The sequence below is a fragment of the Gigantopelta aegis genome, chromosome 7, assembly GCF_016097555.1.
Source record: "Gigantopelta aegis isolate Gae_Host chromosome 7, Gae_host_genome, whole genome shotgun sequence".
In the NCBI taxonomy this organism is placed as follows: Eukaryota; Metazoa; Mollusca; class Gastropoda; order Neomphalida; family Peltospiridae; genus Gigantopelta; species Gigantopelta aegis.
Genome location: NC_054705.1, coordinates 18,969,760 through 18,987,674, shown reverse-complemented (window position 1 = coordinate 18,987,674; position 17,915 = coordinate 18,969,760). Strand labels below are relative to the sequence as shown.

The following is a 17,915-nucleotide window of genomic DNA, read 5'->3' as shown; positions in this document are numbered from 1 at the left end:
GCACCGACCAGTGATCCATAACTGGTTCAACAAAGGCCATGGTTTGTGCTATCCTGCCTGTGGGAAGCGCAAATAAAAGATTCCTTATCGGAAGAGTAGCCCATGTAGTGGCGACAGCGGGTTTCCTCTCAAAATCTGTGTGGTCCTTAACCATATGTCTGATGCCATAAACCGTAAATAAAATGTTTTGAGTGCGTCGTTAAATAAAACATTTCTTTCTTTTCCACTATTGAGTTAATACATCACACCCCATCTTCATAAATCAAGGCTAATATTCGTTCCTCGTATTCAGCCTTGATACATGTCGTCAAGAAATCGTGCCACAAAATGCTTCAATTTCATTGGATGCGATGAGATCTGATTGCAACGAATCGCAATGCTCCTTATAGATTCCCTTGTTATGTAAACTCCATGTTGGCGGGCGAACACTGATATTGCTTTCAAGATTGTCACATGTTACCGATGCTGTGATTGGTCAGCGATGTCATCGTGTAAGGGACATAATTGGTGTTACAAATTTTCTTCCGGTAGAGGGCGCTAGTAGTGGATATCAGTAATCTTGACTACATGTATCAAGGCTGAATACGAGGAACGAATATTAGCCTTGATTTATGAAGATGATCACACCCAAGAAAGAGCATTTTCATTTCATTTCATTTCAACTTATTTTGGAGCTTCTATCTAATTAAGGTTCAAGCTTGCTGTCCTGGGATCACACCTTAGCTATCTGGGCTGTCTGTCCAGGACAGTGGGTTAGTTGTTACTTGTTAGTTGTTAGTGAAAGAGAAGAGGTTGTAGTGGTCTTACTACACCTACCCATTAAGTCGTTAAAACTCGCTCTGGGTTGGAGCCGGTACCAGACTGCGAACCCTATACTTACCAGGATGGCTTAACCACGACACCACTGAGTAGGGGTTCACTAAGGTGGTTCGATCTTACGATGCAGCCATCATGGCTCTATCAACTGTCTTGGTGCACTGACTGGAACAAGAAATAGCCCAATGAGCCGACCGACGGTGATCGATCCTAAACCCACCGTGCTATAGACAAGCGCTTTACCACTGGGCTACATCCCACCCCCATCAGCCATTGACACCATGGGCGAATGCTTGACCATTGAGTTATACCTCTCACCCAAGAAAGAGCAACATACTGACGCCACACATGTTCACGCGCATTAATCACAGAACCCACACAACACTGTACACTGTAAGTGATATATGTAAGTGTTGCGGATGAGTGGGTGAAGACAAAAGGCCAGACTGATTTGTAATTACCTCCACACTTTGAAGTTGTGTAAAAATCACTTCGCAAGAGCTGAGAGTACATTTAGGCAGTGTTTTAGAGTAGCCACTAACCATAAGACAAGCTAAAAATAAATTTTGCATGAAAATAATTTCCACAAGACTTGAAAGCTGTGAACCACCCATGAGGTTCCATAGATGATTTAAGGGCCATAAGGTTTTTGATAATCCGGCCTCGGTGGCGCAGTGGTTAGTTAAGCCATCGGATTATAGGCTGGTAGATACAGGGTTCGCAGCCCGGTACCGGCTCCAACCTGGAGTGAGTTCTTAAGGGCTCAATGGGTAGGTGTAAGGCCACTACACCCTCTTCTTTGTCACTAACCACTAATCAAATAACAACTAACCCACAGACAGCCCAGATAGCTGAGGTGTGTGCCCAGGACAGCGTGCTTGAACCTTAATTGGATATAAGCACGAAAATAAGTTGAAATGAAAAAAAATGAAACGATAATCCTTTGCTTGTGTTGTAATATTTTAGCAAGTTATTACCGTATATCTTCGCCTGTAAGTCGATCTCGGCTATAAGTCGAGTCCCTAATTTCAAGCCCTGAAAACATATTTTTTTATTGACCCGTTTATAAGTCGACCCATGAAAAACAACTTATAAATATTGAAGTATTTCTTATTTTCAGCACATGAGAACAATAATGTACAATATTTGAACAAAAGAAAATTATTTTACAAACTTCGGTTTTCACGTTTTGTAGATCCAAACAAGTAACATAGCATCAAAACGAAATATTCCCTTAGTAGATAGTGCAAGCTATTTGGCTGTTACCATATGGCACTGTACAGCATGGGTTTGTGCACAGACAACAACTTTATTTATAAACACTGACAACAGATCACTACAATAAAACTGAAAGTATCAGTTAATCACATGTTTTGTCACCATATTAATACATGTAAGGAGGATAACTCTGGAAAGTACACTGGTTTTTATGTATGTCCCTATTGCTCTAGTGAACTGCAGAAATCAGTCTAAGCTGTTTTAAGGGAAAGCTCAGTAATATTCATGAAGATAATCACCGACAAAACATTGTTTGAACAACCATTAATGCCAGTGACCAGATTTCAAAATAAATTCAGGCAACAGGTAGTTAGTATTGTTTACATTTTTGCTATTAGTGATGACTGTTATTTTAACTAAGTGGACTGTTCTCATGGTATGTGAGTGAGATCGCACGCCTTTTTGCGTGACCAAAACCATTCTAATGCCAAAAAAAAAAAGGTTATAAAAAAATAAATGCGTCAAATTAACATATTTGAGTATAAATACAGGGCATACTTCAACACTTGTAAAATGATCCCCAAAACGGTAATATTTTTGGGTGAAATTTTTTTACCCTCTTATAAGTCGACCCCCCAAGTTATAAAATAATTTTTGGGTGAAAAAAATTTGACTTATAGGCGAAGATATACGGTACACATGACTTCATTCTAATAGAGTGTGTTGTTAAATAAAACAGTTCCTTCATTCATTCTAATATGCATGGCCAATGATACTGAAAACATCTTCCACATGTTGGGTTTTTCGAGTATTTACAAAAACTACCCAAATTACACATTAGGCTAAAATTTGTTATGTGTTGGTTCGTAAAAATACTGGACACTTTGTCTGTGGGATGCATAGTGCATATAAAAGATCCCTTTCTATTCTATTTCTCACTCCAGCCAGTGAACCACGACTGGTATATCAAAGGCTGTGGTATGTGCTATCCTGTCAGTGGGATGGTGCATATAAAAGAACCCTTTCTATTCTATTTCTCGTTTCATCCAGTGCACCACGACTGGTATATCAAAGGCCATGGTATGTACTATCCTGTCTATGGGATGGTGCATATAAAAGGCCATGGTATGTACTATCCTGTCTATGGGATGGTGCATATAAAAGATCCCTAATTGCTGCTAATCGAAAAACAGTAGCCCATGAAGTGACAACAGCGGGTTTCCTCTCTCAGTATCTGTGTGGTCCTTAACAATATGTCCGATGCCATATAACCATAAATAAAATGTGTTGAGTGCGTCATTAAATAAAACATTTCTTTCTTTCTATTCTACTAATGGAAAAATCCTGTCCTGGATAGAGGAGCCTGCGAAAGTCGACACCTGCACCCATGACAGGCGTTCTGAATGTGCACATTAAAACCTATAATCTGACCTAATGTAACAATGTACTGGATTTCCTCTTTAAGATTATACAGAGAAACCTCTTAAAACCAGACCCTGAGTAAACCGGAATTCCCTCATAACTGGACATTTTTTCACGGCTCCTTCTTAAATATCAGTATAGAAGGGAACCTCCCTAAACCGAATACCTCTTAAAGCCAGACTTTTTACTTGGTCCTGATGGTGTCTGGTTTAGGGGAGTTTCACTGTATTTCACTGTATATGTCAAAATTACCAAATGTTTGAAATCCAATAGCCGATGATTAATTACTCAATGTGCTCTTGTTGTGTCATTAAACAAAACAAACTTTAGTCCAAATCAAAGAACATGAATTTTCTAACCAAATACAGTAATCCTTTATAACAAGTCCTGTCAATTATTGCATACATGGCAGGATTTTTTTGTCCTGCAGTGTCATTAAATCCTAAATTCAATTGTTTCTATGCTAAAATCATATTTATTCGCAATTCTTCATGCACAAATTTTGTATCATGAGTCTTATATACAAGATAGAATGTCATAACATATTGTACCAATCTCTTTACTTCATGCTTTGTGGGGCGAGACGTAGCCCAGTGGTACAGCGCTTGCTTGATGCGTGGTCGGTATGGGATCGATCCCTGTTGGTGGGCCCATTGGGCTATTTCTCGTTCTAGCCAGTGCAGCACGACTGGTAGATCAAAGGCTGTGGTATGTACTACCCTATCTGTGGGATGCTGCATATAAAAGATCCCTTGCTGCTAATCGAAAAGAGTAGTCCATGAAGTGGCGACAGCGGGTTTGCTCTCTCAGTATCTGTGTGGTCCTTAACCATATGTCTGACATCATATAACTGTAAATAAAATGTGTTGAGTGCATCGTTAAATAAAACATTTCTTTCTTTTTTCTTTTCATTCTTTATAATATGGTATACTTGACACAGATTTCACACAACTTTGAAGAAATAATCATTCTTCTCACTATATTATCTCCCCTGTTGGTTCTTATCTCCCCTTTCTACATCTGCATGGTGTGTACAGATTGCACAAATCAACAGTATTTGTTTGTTAAAAGATAAACAAAAATGATATGTATCACAAGCCAAGAAGGTTAATATTGATACCACTTCCAAGCAAACAGTTAAAATAGCAGTGTTTTTGTTGTCCTATATTTCAGATAAAATTACCATATATTTGATACCTTTTATCTTCAGGGGTGTCGTCAAAGAAGTATTCCTTTCTTCGTTTTGTTTGTATTACTTTAAAATGTAGAAATGCGGTGTACTTTAATACTGTATGAACACAACTTTGTGAAAAATAATCATTCTTCCCTAGTTATCTCCCCTGGTACAAATCGTAGAGATTAAATGAATTACATTGTGTTGGTTTATATAAGCACATTTGACAGTTCAAAAACAACAAAAAGGATTGGAATAATTAAGCAAGCAGTGTTTGCTTACACACATTTTTTGGCAAAAGCACAAATGACGTCAGCATATTCAAGGAAGTTAAGCTAGCTATGCATGGTGCATTTTTCTCAAGGCCAATAGCAGTATCAATGCATGATTTTATTTATTTTTATTTTTTAAAATAAAATTGAAATAGCCTTTATTGGAAATCATGTAAAGTAAAGTTTGTTTCATTTAACGACAACGCTAGAGCACATTGATTTTTTTATCTTATCGTCGGCTATTGGATGTCAAACATATCGTCATTCTGACACTGTTTTTTAGAGGAAACCCGCTGTCGACACATATGCTACTCTTTTACGACAGGCAGCAAGGGATCTTTTATTTGCACTTCCCACAGGCAGGATAGTACAAATCATGGCCTTTGTTGAACCAGTTAATGGATCACTGGTCGGTGCAAGTGGTTTACACCTACCCACTGAGCCTTGCGGAGCACTCACTCAGGGTTTGGATGGAAATCATGTAATGTCATCTTCTAATATTTGGCTTCAACTAGCTAAAACATTTTTTGTTTGGCTTTATTTAGAGAGACGTTGGTGTCATGGCTTTACACATCGCTTTTGTCCTGTTAAAACTCATTTTGGGTGGGAGAAGAAGTTTGTTTTGTTTAACGACACCACTAGAGCACATTGATTTATTAATCATCGGCTATTGGATGTCAAACTTTTTGTAATTCTGACATATAGTCTTAGAGGAAACCCACTACATTTTTCCTTTAGTAGCAAAGGATCTTTTATATGCACCATCCCACAGACAGGATAGCACATACCACAGCCTGTGATATACCAGTCGTGGTGTACTGGCTGGAATGAGAAATGGCCCAGTGAGCACTCCATTGGGGATTGGTCCCAAACCGACCATACATCAAGCAAATATTTTGTTACTGGGCTACGTCCCGCCCCTTTCATTTTGGGTGGGTGCTGGTAGCCGGTATTAGGATGTGAACCTAAAACCTACCAGTCATATGATTCTCATGATTTATCGACTACACTTCCAATACCATCATTTTTGCTTTGTTACAAAATGTCTAGTCTGTTTATATATACTGAAAAGCAAAAGCAGGGGTGGATCCTGAATTTTTTAAAGGTGGGGGATGTCACGAAAATTACACAAAGAGCAATTTTAGTTTGTTGCAGGTGGATGTGCTGAGCTCCCATAGCGGATTTGGGGACATACTCCCTAAAACATTTTGAAGTAACGATGCTAAGGAAGGAAGGAAGGAAGGAAGGAAATGTTTTATTTAACGACACACTCAGCACATTTTATTTATGGTTATATGGCATCGGACTTCATGGGCTACTCTTTTTTGATTGTCATGTCATGTCATGTCCTAGGGCTTTACGTGCACATTCAGAGCAAGCTGTTGTAGTGCACAGCTGTCTTGGGCTCCTCCGTCCAGGACAGGAAAGGTGTGTGTGGGGGGGTAATGGTGCTATGGAGAAAAGGTGCGCAAGTTTGATTGAGGAATTTGGATGCACTTTTGAATGGTCAGTCAAAAAGAAAGTTCCGGAGCTAATATAGGTTTTGACATTAGTGAATCGAGAGTAGCTCGTTAATTAGACCTCTATGATGCTGTGGGTTTTTTATTAGCAGCAAGGGATCTTTTATATGCGCCATCCCACAGACAGGATAACACATACCATGGCCTTTGATATACCAGTCGTGGTGCACTGGCTGGAGCGAGAAATAGCCCTATGGGCCCACCGATAGAGACTGATCCCAGACTGACCGTGCATCATGGGATGGTGCATATAAAAGATCTGTTCCACCTAAGGTGTGCTAGAATTTTAAATTCTATTTCGCCATGTAAGGGGAGCTATGACTCTTAGCATGTAGGGGCAGGATGTAACTCAGTGGTAAAGTGCTCGCTTGATGCGTGGTCAGTTTGGGATTGATCCCAGTCAGTGGGCTCATTGGGCTATTTCTTATCCCAGCCAGTGCATCATGACTGGTATAATAAAGGCTGTGGTATGTGATATCCTTTCTGTGGGATGGTCCATATAAAAGATGCCTTATTACTAATGGAAAAATATAGCGCATTTTCCCACTAAGACTATATGTCAAAATTACCAAATGTTTGACAACCGATAGCTGATGATTAATAAATCAATGTGCTCTAGTGGTGTCATTAAACATAAACAAACTCTGTCCTTTGGTGTTCGGTACATTTTCACCTACATCTGTCATTTCTTTTCACTTATGCCATTTTCCCTGCTGATGAACGTGAATTTAATCTCCACCTATAATTTGCCATGTTATGTATATGACGAGTCTATTTTTATTTCTTGCTGCATACATAACTCTTGTCTCGTTTCTATTTGTGCCGATCGAAGCTGCATCTGTCTCCTCAGTAGGTCGCCTCACCACCGCTAACATCGGAATATTAATATCAGAGGATTACGTACGGAGCAGATCATTTCTGCATGATCACAGCCCAGACAACCTAGCCATGCTACATTGATTTATCTGCTCGCTGTGGCGTGACGCGAACGCTGCAGCCAAATGCTTGACGTCACAGGAGACTGACGATGCATTTTCTTTGTGTCTGACGTCACCAAATGCTGCTGCTGCCGTTGTCTTCTGCTTAATCACAAACTCAAAGAAAGCAATCATGGATTGCGGACAGGAAAGAAATGATCGGCATTGCTTTGCTGCAAATAACCGTGGCTTCGGATCAATATGCTGCTATGGTCTCTTCCAGCATTTGGTGGCGTGTCTGCCAGGTTTCTCATGCAGTGCAGGCTTAGATTGTTTTGTTTAATGAAACTACTAGAGCACATTGATTTATTAATCATCGTTTATTGGATGTCAAATATATAAAAAAAGAAATTAAGTTTTGGAGGAAATCCGCTACATTTTTTAATTAGCAAGGGATCTTTTATACGTATTTTCCCATGTATTATGCGCACCAGTGAACCACAATATAATGAGCACCGTTTTTTTAAACCACAAAATCGACTGAATGCAAGATGTACCACTTTCCCCTGTCACCAAAATTAACGAAAAGAAAAAAAATTAATAATAATTAACGAAAAGCGAAAGAAGCGGTATATTCAAGAAACCAAGAAACAAAACTTAAGTTAGGTATTTGAGTACATAGACCTACATGTCACATTAAACAAAGGCTAGTACTTGCGTACTTACATGTCACAGACTCACACGTGCATAAATCAAAACAAAGTTATATACCCCATACACTGTAAATGACTAATAAATATATGAAAACAAAAATATAGCATATTACATTTCGTTCTCATGGCTAACGTGAATGTGCGAGATTTCTAAATTTATAATAGTGTGGTATATTTCCGGTTTGCCAGAAATGGCCGAATTAAATCTCATGGAAATTAAAAATATTTACGGTCCAGTTTTGTCATTTTTGTGCACTTTTTGGCGAGGTATGGATACTTTTGTAGATTTATTTTGCATTTATTACAACCATCACAAGTGAAAAGCGATTTTTAAGAGGGTTTTGGCGTTTCGTTGTAATGAACACTGTCAATAACCTGTAAAGTACCGTAAACTACCGATCGGCAATTTTTCATGGGTGATCGCTGGACATTTTTAAAAGATATTTTTTCTATTGCTATGTATAGTGCGCACCCCCATTTTTAACCTATATTTTCTGGAAAAAAAGCGCATAATACACAGGAAAATACGGTATTCATTTTCTGCCAATGAAAAGTTAGTTTGTTTTGTTTAACAACACTACTAGAGCACATTGATTTATTAATCATCGGCTATTGGATGTCAAACATTTGGTAATTTTTTAATTAGTAAGGGATCTTTTATATTCCTTTTCCACCAATGAAAAGTTACTTTATTTGTTTAACAACACTACTAAAGCACATTGATTTCTTATTCATCGACTATTGGATGTCAATTTTTTTTTTTTTTAAATTGAGTTTTGGAGGAAATCCGCAACATTTTTTAATTAGCAAGAGATCTTTTATATTCATTTTCTGCCAATGAAAAGTTACTTTATTTGTTTAACAACACTACTAGAGCACATTGATTTATTAATTATCAGCTGTTGGATGTCAAACATTTGATATATTTTGTACTCATAGCCTTGGAGGAAATCTGCTACATTTTTTCTTTTCTTAGCAGCCATGGATCTTTTATATTCATTTTCTGCTGATGAAAAGTTAGTTTGTTTTGTTTAACTACACCACTAGAGCTCATTGATATATTGTTATTCAAGGAAATCCACTTAACCGTTTTTCCATTAGCAACAAAAAATCTTTTTTATGTATAATTTCCCACAGGCAGCACAGCACATACCACAGTGTAGATTATGGTAATCCATGAACAGTGTAGCACCATAAGGTTAGAACTTCATATGTAATTACATGTATAATTTAAATAGGACATATTTATTAATTTCCATTATTATTACTGTGAAATCACTTCAAAGAAATTCTAAAAAAAAAAAATTTTTTGTCTATGCCACATACATGTATAGTGTTACAGACTTTTTTTTTATTTTTTGTTTTTTGCAATTATGTGTATAGCTTCATGATTTAGATGGGCAGGACATAGCCCAGTGGTAAAAGCACTCGCTTGATGTACAGTCGGTTTGGGATCAATCCTTGTCGGTGGGTCCATTGGGCTTATTTCTCGTTCCAGCCAGTGCACCATGACTGGTATATCACAGACCGTGGTATGTGCTATCCTGTCTGTGGGATGGTGCATATAAAAGATCTCTTGCTACTAATGGAAAAATGTAGCAGGTTTCCACTCTAAGAATGAATATATGTTAAAATTACTAAATGTTTGACATCCAATATAGCCGATAGTCGTTCAACAAAACAGACTTCTTCTTCATCATTTAGAGTTACGGGTCCTGTTTGACTTGAATTATGTCCCTTGAATTAATGAGATACAAAAATTTGTTGGGCCAGATAGGAAAAGAAAGAAAGAAATGTTTTATTTAACGACACACTCATATTTACGGTTATATGATAATATGGTGTCAGATGTATGGTTAAGGACCACACAGATTTTGAGAGGAAACCCGCTGTCACCACTTCATGGGCTACTCTTTCCAATTAGCAGCAAGGGATCTTTTATTTGCGCTTCCCACAGGCAGGATAGGACAAACCATGGCCTTTGTTGAACCAGTTATGGATCACTGGTTGGTGCAAGTGATTTACACCTACCCATTGAGCCTTGCGGAGCGGTTAGTGAGAGAGTCTTTAGTTTTAAATCAGTATAATGACCGTACACCAAACCATTGTCGTTCCAGCCAGTATATCAACGGCCATGGTATGTACTACCCTGTCTGTGGGATGGTGCATATAAAAGATCCCTTGCTACTAATCAAAAAGAGTAACCCATGAAGTGGCAACAGCGGGTTCCCTCTCTCAATATCTGTTTGGTCCTTAACCATATGTCTGACGCCATATAACCGTAAATAACATGTGTTGAGTGTGTTGTTAAATAAAACATTTCTTTCTTTCTTTCCAAAACATTGAGCTGTTAAAACTCAATCTGGGTGTGAGCTGGTACCAGTAGGTGAACCCAGTACCTACCAGCCTTATGTCTGATGGCTTAACCACGACACCACCGAGGCTGGTGTTGAGGATAATTAATTATTATTTTTTTATATCCAAGTAAATGTTCAAGCATGATGTCCAGGGCACACACCTCAGCTACATGTATCTGGGCTGTATCTGGGTTAGTGGTTAATGAGAGAGAGGTCTGTGTAGTGGCCTTACTCCTACCCACTGAGTCATTAAACTCATTCTGGATGGGAGCCGGTACCGGGATGTGAACCCTGTACCTACCAGCCTTATGTCTGATGGCTTAACCACGACACCACCGAGGTACATCTACCCATTAAGTCGTTAAAACTCATTCTTTGTGGGAGCCGGGATGCCAGTGTTGACAATATTGTATTTTATTTCTTAGATTTAATCATTTACGGTTCAAGCATGTATGTCCATGGCACACAGCCAACTGAGTGGGCTGTATCTTGAAGATAATTGGCGGGTTTTTTGTGTGTTTTTTCATGCTTATATCCAATTTAAGATTCAAGTATTGTAATATATTGAGCCAGCTAAGGATAATTGAGTTATATTTAGATATTCAATATGTATCTTCAGGACTCTCATTAATGAGTTTATTAAACGTGTGTAGTGATTTTTTAATTTTGTGGGGGCGTGACTTACCTCAGTCAGTTGAGTGCTCACCTGAGGTTCTTGCGTCGTAGGATCGAACCACCTTCGTGGATCCATTCGGCTGATTGGGTTCTTTTTCTTGTTCCAACCAGTGCACCACAACTGGTCAAAGGTCATGGTATGTGGTATTCTGTCTGTGGGAGAGTGCATACAAGAGATCCCTTGCTACTGATGGAAAAATGTACCGTGTTTACTCTGATGACTGTAACATTGACATCCAGTACCGGATAATTAATTAATCAATGTGCTCTAGTGGTATAACTAAACAAAAACAAAATTTAGTCAAATATTTATTTATACATAGTGGGTTCATATGTCAGAATTGCCAAATGTTTGACATCCTACGTGTATAGCTGATGATTAATAAATCAGCTGTGCTCTAGTAGTGTCGTTAAACAAAGCAAACTTTAACTTTAACACGTGCTGAAATGTCGTTAAACAAATACTCCTTTTTCTTTTTTTTTCATCTAGTCTTAAAACAGTTTATTCTCGGTCTGGCAAACTGATGCTAATTTCGATCACTGCCACCATACTGTATGTACATGTAGTGCATTTTTATGAAACAGACTACGCTCAATTATTGATTTCTGTGATGAGAAGAAGGAACAATATAAAATATGGAGTGTTATTTCATCTGAACAGGGATTCGCGTTCTCTCTGCTGACTTGAATGATTCTCTATTGATTGGTGCGGTATCGACCTCCGAGTGCCGCGGGCCCGCTTCGACCGCTCGGTCTCAAATAACAGATTAATGCAAGGTGTCGCTTTGTGTGCTTTATCTGTACAATAAGTTTTTTTAACATCACCAAATTGTTTTCGTCATGATCACTCGGAGATTGGCAACGGTGTTTGGCAGCGATTAGAACAAAAAGAAAAAAGAAAGAAGTAGTAGTAGTAGTAGTAGTAGAGAGAGAGAGAGAGAGAAAGAGAGAGAGAGAGAGAGAGAGAGAGAGAGAGAGAGAGAGAGAGAGAGAGAGAGAGAGAGAGAGAGAGAGAGAGAGAGAGAGAGAGAGATTCAATCAATTTAGTTGTTTTATTGGGGATTTTTTTTTTTTTTTTTTTAAGTTGGGTAAAGAAGTGTTAGTTTTGTTTTGGGGTTTTAGGGGTTTTAGGGGTTTTGGGGGAAGGTGGGTGAGTTTAGGATGTTATATATAGTGATTTCCCTGGAAATTTGGCAAGACATGGTAGACCAAACACTTTTGGGGCATTTTCACCATTTTAGGGGCACTTGTTTTTCATTAAAAATACACAAAAATTAATTGAAATATACATTAATGTAATTTATGTGCTTGCTTTAATAAATGAATGGCAAAAGATATAAAAGGCATATTTTATTAATTAATACTTTTTTGGCTGTTTTATAAAGGCAATTTTAGAATTAATTACTGAAAAAGGCTTGTTTAATCTCAGGGCAGCATGGTACTGATTACGGCAAGATGGTGTTAGACTATTGAGGCATGGTGCTGCACCATGCTAAAACAAGCTAGGGAAAACACTATATATAGGTATATGATGTATGTCTGGTAGGTTGCCCATTTAGGCATGTTTTTTTCTTTGTAGGGTTTCTTTCTTACTAGTATAGGCAACACATTGAGTCTCTGCCTCTTATTCCAGCCAAAGCTTTAGGAAGGAAGGAAGGAAATGTTTTATTTAACGACGCACTCAACACATTGTATTTTCGGTTATATGGTGTCAGACATATGGTTTTAAGGACCACACAGATATTGAGATAGGAAACCCGCTGTCACCACTTCATGGGCTATTCTTTTCGATTAGTAGCAAGGGATCTTTTATATGCACCATCTTACAGACAGGGTAGTACATACCATGGCCGTTGATATACCAGTTGTGGTGCACTGGCTAGAACGAGCCAAATTTAAAGAGACCTATAAGAGATTGTTCCGAAAATAATTTTCACAAGTGGCATCATTTCCTGTTATGTTGGAAGGAGTTGTCTGACCTGGGTTGTTAAGTTTATGACATGAACTTTGTGATCAAGTGTCATTTCATTAGCAGGCATGGTGGAGAAAGCATGGTGGAGAAAGGGGTAGAGTCTCATGGTCATGGTATGTGCTGTCCTGTCTGTGGGAAAGTGCATATAAGAGATCTCTTGCTGCTCAATGGAATTACCAAATGTTTGACATGCAACTGATGATCTAGTGGTGTTGTTAAATAAATTTAATTTTAAATCAAACTGTAGGATGATCAGTCATTATAGATTTTTTTTCATGGTAAAATGTTACATTTCGTTTTCAGAAAAATATCAGTAAATAATATTTTTTCAATATAATTAAAACTAAATTAAGAACATGATTAAAAACTTAAGCGAACATGATTTGTAATATAGGCAGCTCAGTCATTGTAGAATGTTTTCACTGAAGAGTTTTGGAGGCATAGTTGTCAGTTTTATTTATTTATTTCAGAAACATTAGTAAACATTCTGATATTTTTACAGGCTTCATGCTAGGAAAGTAAATGGAATAACTGTTAGACTGGCATAATAAACATAGGGATCTTAAACTACAGACAGTGTAGTATTTTGTGGTAGGGTGTTCTCTTTTATTGCATTCCATTCATTTTCAGAACCATTAATAAACATTATAGTATTTAAACCATTATACACAAGTGGTGTCGTGGTTAAGCCATCTGACATAAGTCTGATAGGTTCTGGCTTCGCAGCTCGGTACCGGCTCCCACCCAGAGAAAAGATCCCTTGCTGCTTATAGAAGAATAAATGTAGCAGGTTTTTTCTGAAGACTTAAAATCACCAAATGTTTGATATCCAATAGCTGATGATTAATTTATATCAAAGACCATATTATGTGCTTTTCTGTCTGTGGGAAAGTACATATAAAAGATCCCTTGCTGCTTATAGAAAAATAAATGTAGCAAGTTTCCTCTGAAGACTCCGAATTACCAAATGTTTGATATCCAATAGCTGATGATTAAAGACCGTCCTCGGTGGACAGCTGGTGTAACAAAGGCCGTGGTATGTACTATCCTATCTGGGATAGTGCATATAAAAGATCCCTTGTTGCTAATCGGAAATAGTAGCCCATGAAGTGGCTACAGCAGGTTTCCTCTTTCAATACCTGTGTGGTCCTTAACCATATGTCCGATGTCATATAACCGTAAATAAATATGTTGAGTGCGTCATTAAATAAAACATTTCCTTCTGTCCTCGGTGGTATCATGGTTAAGCTATCTGACATAAGGCTGGTAGGTATTGACCCAGAGAGAGTTATAAAGACTAAATGCGTAGGTGTATAAGACCACTACCCCAATTTCTCTCTCACTAACCTCTAACAACTAACCACTGACTCACTGGCCTGGACAGCCAGCCCAGATAGCTGAGGTGTGTGCCAAGGACAGCATGTTTGAACCATAATTAGATATAAGCACGCAAAAATAAGTTGAAATGAAATGAAATTGAACACTGCATTTCATGTGCTTTGACAGATTTTAAACAGCAGTTCTCTTACCATCATCTATCTAAAAATATAAAAATACAGAGCTCACTCTGTCGGTTGTCAAATTAGTCCATTGTTAATTTTTATACAAAATATCTACAACATTTAGTCTGTGGCTACTAAAATCTTCCTTAACTTAACCACATATTATAAACATTTTCAAGGAAATACTGTATTATCTCTTGTTCCAGTCTTAGCCCTGAAAATGTATATGGAATTGATGAAACGAGTTTAGGAATTCTTTCCCCAGCAAGAACGAGGAATATTAAACAATTCCCAAACAAGTTTTATAAAAAAAAGTTTCAGCAGTCCTATGAATATTATAATTTATTTATTATCTACAAACTGTGATTTATAACAAAACATTAAATATGATTGTAATCATTCACGATTGATGTTAATAACATTCAGCGATGTTGGTTACAATGACGCTGAATAATGTCAATTTCACAGCCACGACTACCACATGCTTGCAGCTGCTATAACTACTCAAGATGTTAGAAGCGTGCCATAACATTTTTTCAATGTATTATTATGACCCATGCCATAAAGATAGCATCAATGTCCAAGATTTTACACTCCGTAACATCTGGCAGAAACACGGCTTTCTGCAAATTTGCAAACATCCAGTGCAACACAGAACAGTGCTTATATGCATAAATCCAATGCAACACAGAACAATGCAGATTTGCACAAATCCTATGCAACACAGAACAATGCAGATTTGCACAAATCCAATGCCACACAGAACAATGCAGATTTGCACAAATCCTATGCAACACAGAACAATGTAATTTGCACAAATCCAATGCAACACAGAACAATGTAATTTGCACAAATCCTATGCAACACAGAAGAATGCAGATTTGCACAAATCCATTGTAACACAGAACAATGCAGATTTGCAAAACTCCCATTCAACACACAACAATTCACATTTGCAAAGCTCCAAATCAACACAGAACAATGTACATTTGCAAAAATGCAATGCAACACAGACCGATGCAGATTTGCACAAATTCAGTACTAAATTTTTTCATTTTTCAGATCACACTGCCTTTGATACACCAGTCATGTCCACTACTAAATGCTAAATTCTTGTCTTTTTTTCACTCTTTTTGCAGACCACAGCTGTTGTATCGGTGTTCTTCATAGTGATTTCCATTCTGTCCTTCTGCCTGAAGACGCACCCCGAGATGCGCGTGCCGGTGCTGCGGAATACGACCTCACGGACCGCCGACGGCAACATCACGTGGCGGCTGGAGAAGAAGAGCTCGGAACCACACGATGCGTTCTTCTACATCGAATGTGCGAGCAACGCCTGGTTCACCTTTGAGATCATCATCCGCTTCATCGTGGCGCCCAATAAGCTTGACTTCCTGAAGGCTCCCGTCAACATCATCGACATCGTGGCCACGCTCTCCTTCTACCTGGACTTCCTGCTCACCAAGCTGGAGCAGGAGAACGACATGCTTGAGTTCTTCAGCATCATCCGCATCATGCGGCTGTGCAAGCTGACACGGCACTCAGCCGGCCTCAAGATCCTCATCCATACGTTCAGGGCCAGTGGCAAGGAGCTCATCTTGCTCGTGTTTTTCCTCGTGCTGGGCATCGTAATATTCGCAGCGCTCATCTACTATGCCGAGCGCATCCAGTACAACCCGGATAACGATTTCGAGAGCATCCCAGTCGGACTGTGGTGGGCCATCGTCACCATGACTACTGTAGGCTACGGGGACATGGCCCCGAAAACCTACGTGGGGATGTTCGTCGGGGCACTGTGCGCCTTGGCTGGTGTGTTGACTATAGCCCTACCAGTGCCTGTAATTGTTAGCAATTTCGCTCTCTTCTATTCGCATACTCAAGCCAGGTCGAAGCTGCCGAAGAAACGAAGGCGGGTGCTACCTGTGGAGGCGATACGGGCCAAGGGGCCGAAGTCCTCTGGGATGCCGGGCAGCGGGGGCGGTGCGGGACCACAGACGAGGCGGATGAACGCGATAAAACATAATCACCCAGGTGTGCTAGATGTCAAAATTAACAGACTAGGTATGCATGACGGGTTTCGTTCACAGTTTTAGAACACAGGTTACGTTTTCGTGGTTTTCTTTTGTTCTTCAGAGGCACTGTATTCATAGTAAGTGGGGTTCAAACATTTAAAATTCTCAGAAAAATTGGTTTTAGTAATTAGATTTTTTAAATGTGAAAAGCAAATCCTCTTTTTGTAGATGTTACTAACAAAAAAATTCCTTTTTGTTAGTTGCAGTTTTAAAAAATTTCAGGAAACCAGTTTCAGAGAATTGAATTTTATAAATTTGAAACCATTTTGCATTTTAGTAGATGGTGTTTTAAAAAAAAAATTTATAAATTTGAAAGCAATTACTTTTTAGTAAATGAGGTTTTAAATAATCTGGTTTACAAAAAATTTAAAAGAAAAATAATAAATTAAATTAAATTAAAATAATAATAAAAATCCTTTTTGTACATTTTTAGTTTTAAAAATTAAAAGAAAAATTGTTTTACAAGATTGAATTTCAAAAAAAAAATTTTTTAAATAAATAAATTAATTTGTAAATAAATAAGGTTGGAATTTTTAGTCGAATTAAAATGTGAAATTTTAAAATACGTTTGTGATATTTTGAAAAATGGAGGTGTATATGTAGAACTTAGCAAAAAAAAAGAGGCATGAGATTTTGAAATATGGAGGGTCATATTTCGAAGAAAAATAAAAGGTCTTATTTTGACAAGGCAATTAAGTGTTACATTTCAAAAATAAGAGTTGATATTTAAAAAAAAAAAAAAAAAAAAAAAAACGGAAAAGAAAAAATAGAAAACAAAGACATCACATTTTGAAACTTGAAGGGTTATTTGTACATTGTCTCTCTACCTTTATCAGTGTTGGTAGCACAACTGAGTAGATTATTCTTTGAATTTGTAGAATTTTTCATTTTCTGTAAATTTGTTTTGTCTTGCTCACTTGGATATCTTTATTGGTTTTTACATTTTAATTATTTACCTTGAAGGTAACACTTTCCTTTATAATGCACCAAACAAAAACGAAATATAAGCTCTATGACATAGCTAAACCACCAATCTAATTAAAATTAGCTCCACTATTACATGTGGATCTAAAGACAGCCAGTTGGAGCTCATGTCCACCAATCAAAACCTTACTTGCAGAATCCTACCAGTGATTTAAAACTAACAACACTGTGTAGTCCCCAATGTCCAGGTAACATTTGGTCTGTAAATAATAATTTAAATATTGACCAATCACACTTCGCCTTTTATAACGTTATTTGGGAGCATACAAATTCTAAAAATATCGGGCGAGTCTATTTTAGT

The 17,915-nt window shown here is 37.9% G+C and overlaps 1 protein-coding gene across 8 annotated transcripts in view; it reads left to right on the top strand.

The window, feature by feature from the left end:
• LOC121376917 (potassium voltage-gated channel protein Shaw-like) overlaps window positions 1–17,915 on the top strand; it is a 238,419-nt gene that overhangs the window by 178,220 nt on the left and 42,284 nt on the right. For all 8 annotated transcript variants that reach the window (XM_041504720.1, XM_041504719.1, XM_041504716.1 and 5 more), the window contains exon 5: window positions 15,698–16,589. In XM_041504720.1, the coding sequence (XP_041360654.1) occupies window positions 15,698–16,589 (892 nt within the window). The remainder of the gene's footprint in view (window positions 1–15,697; window positions 16,590–17,915) is intronic.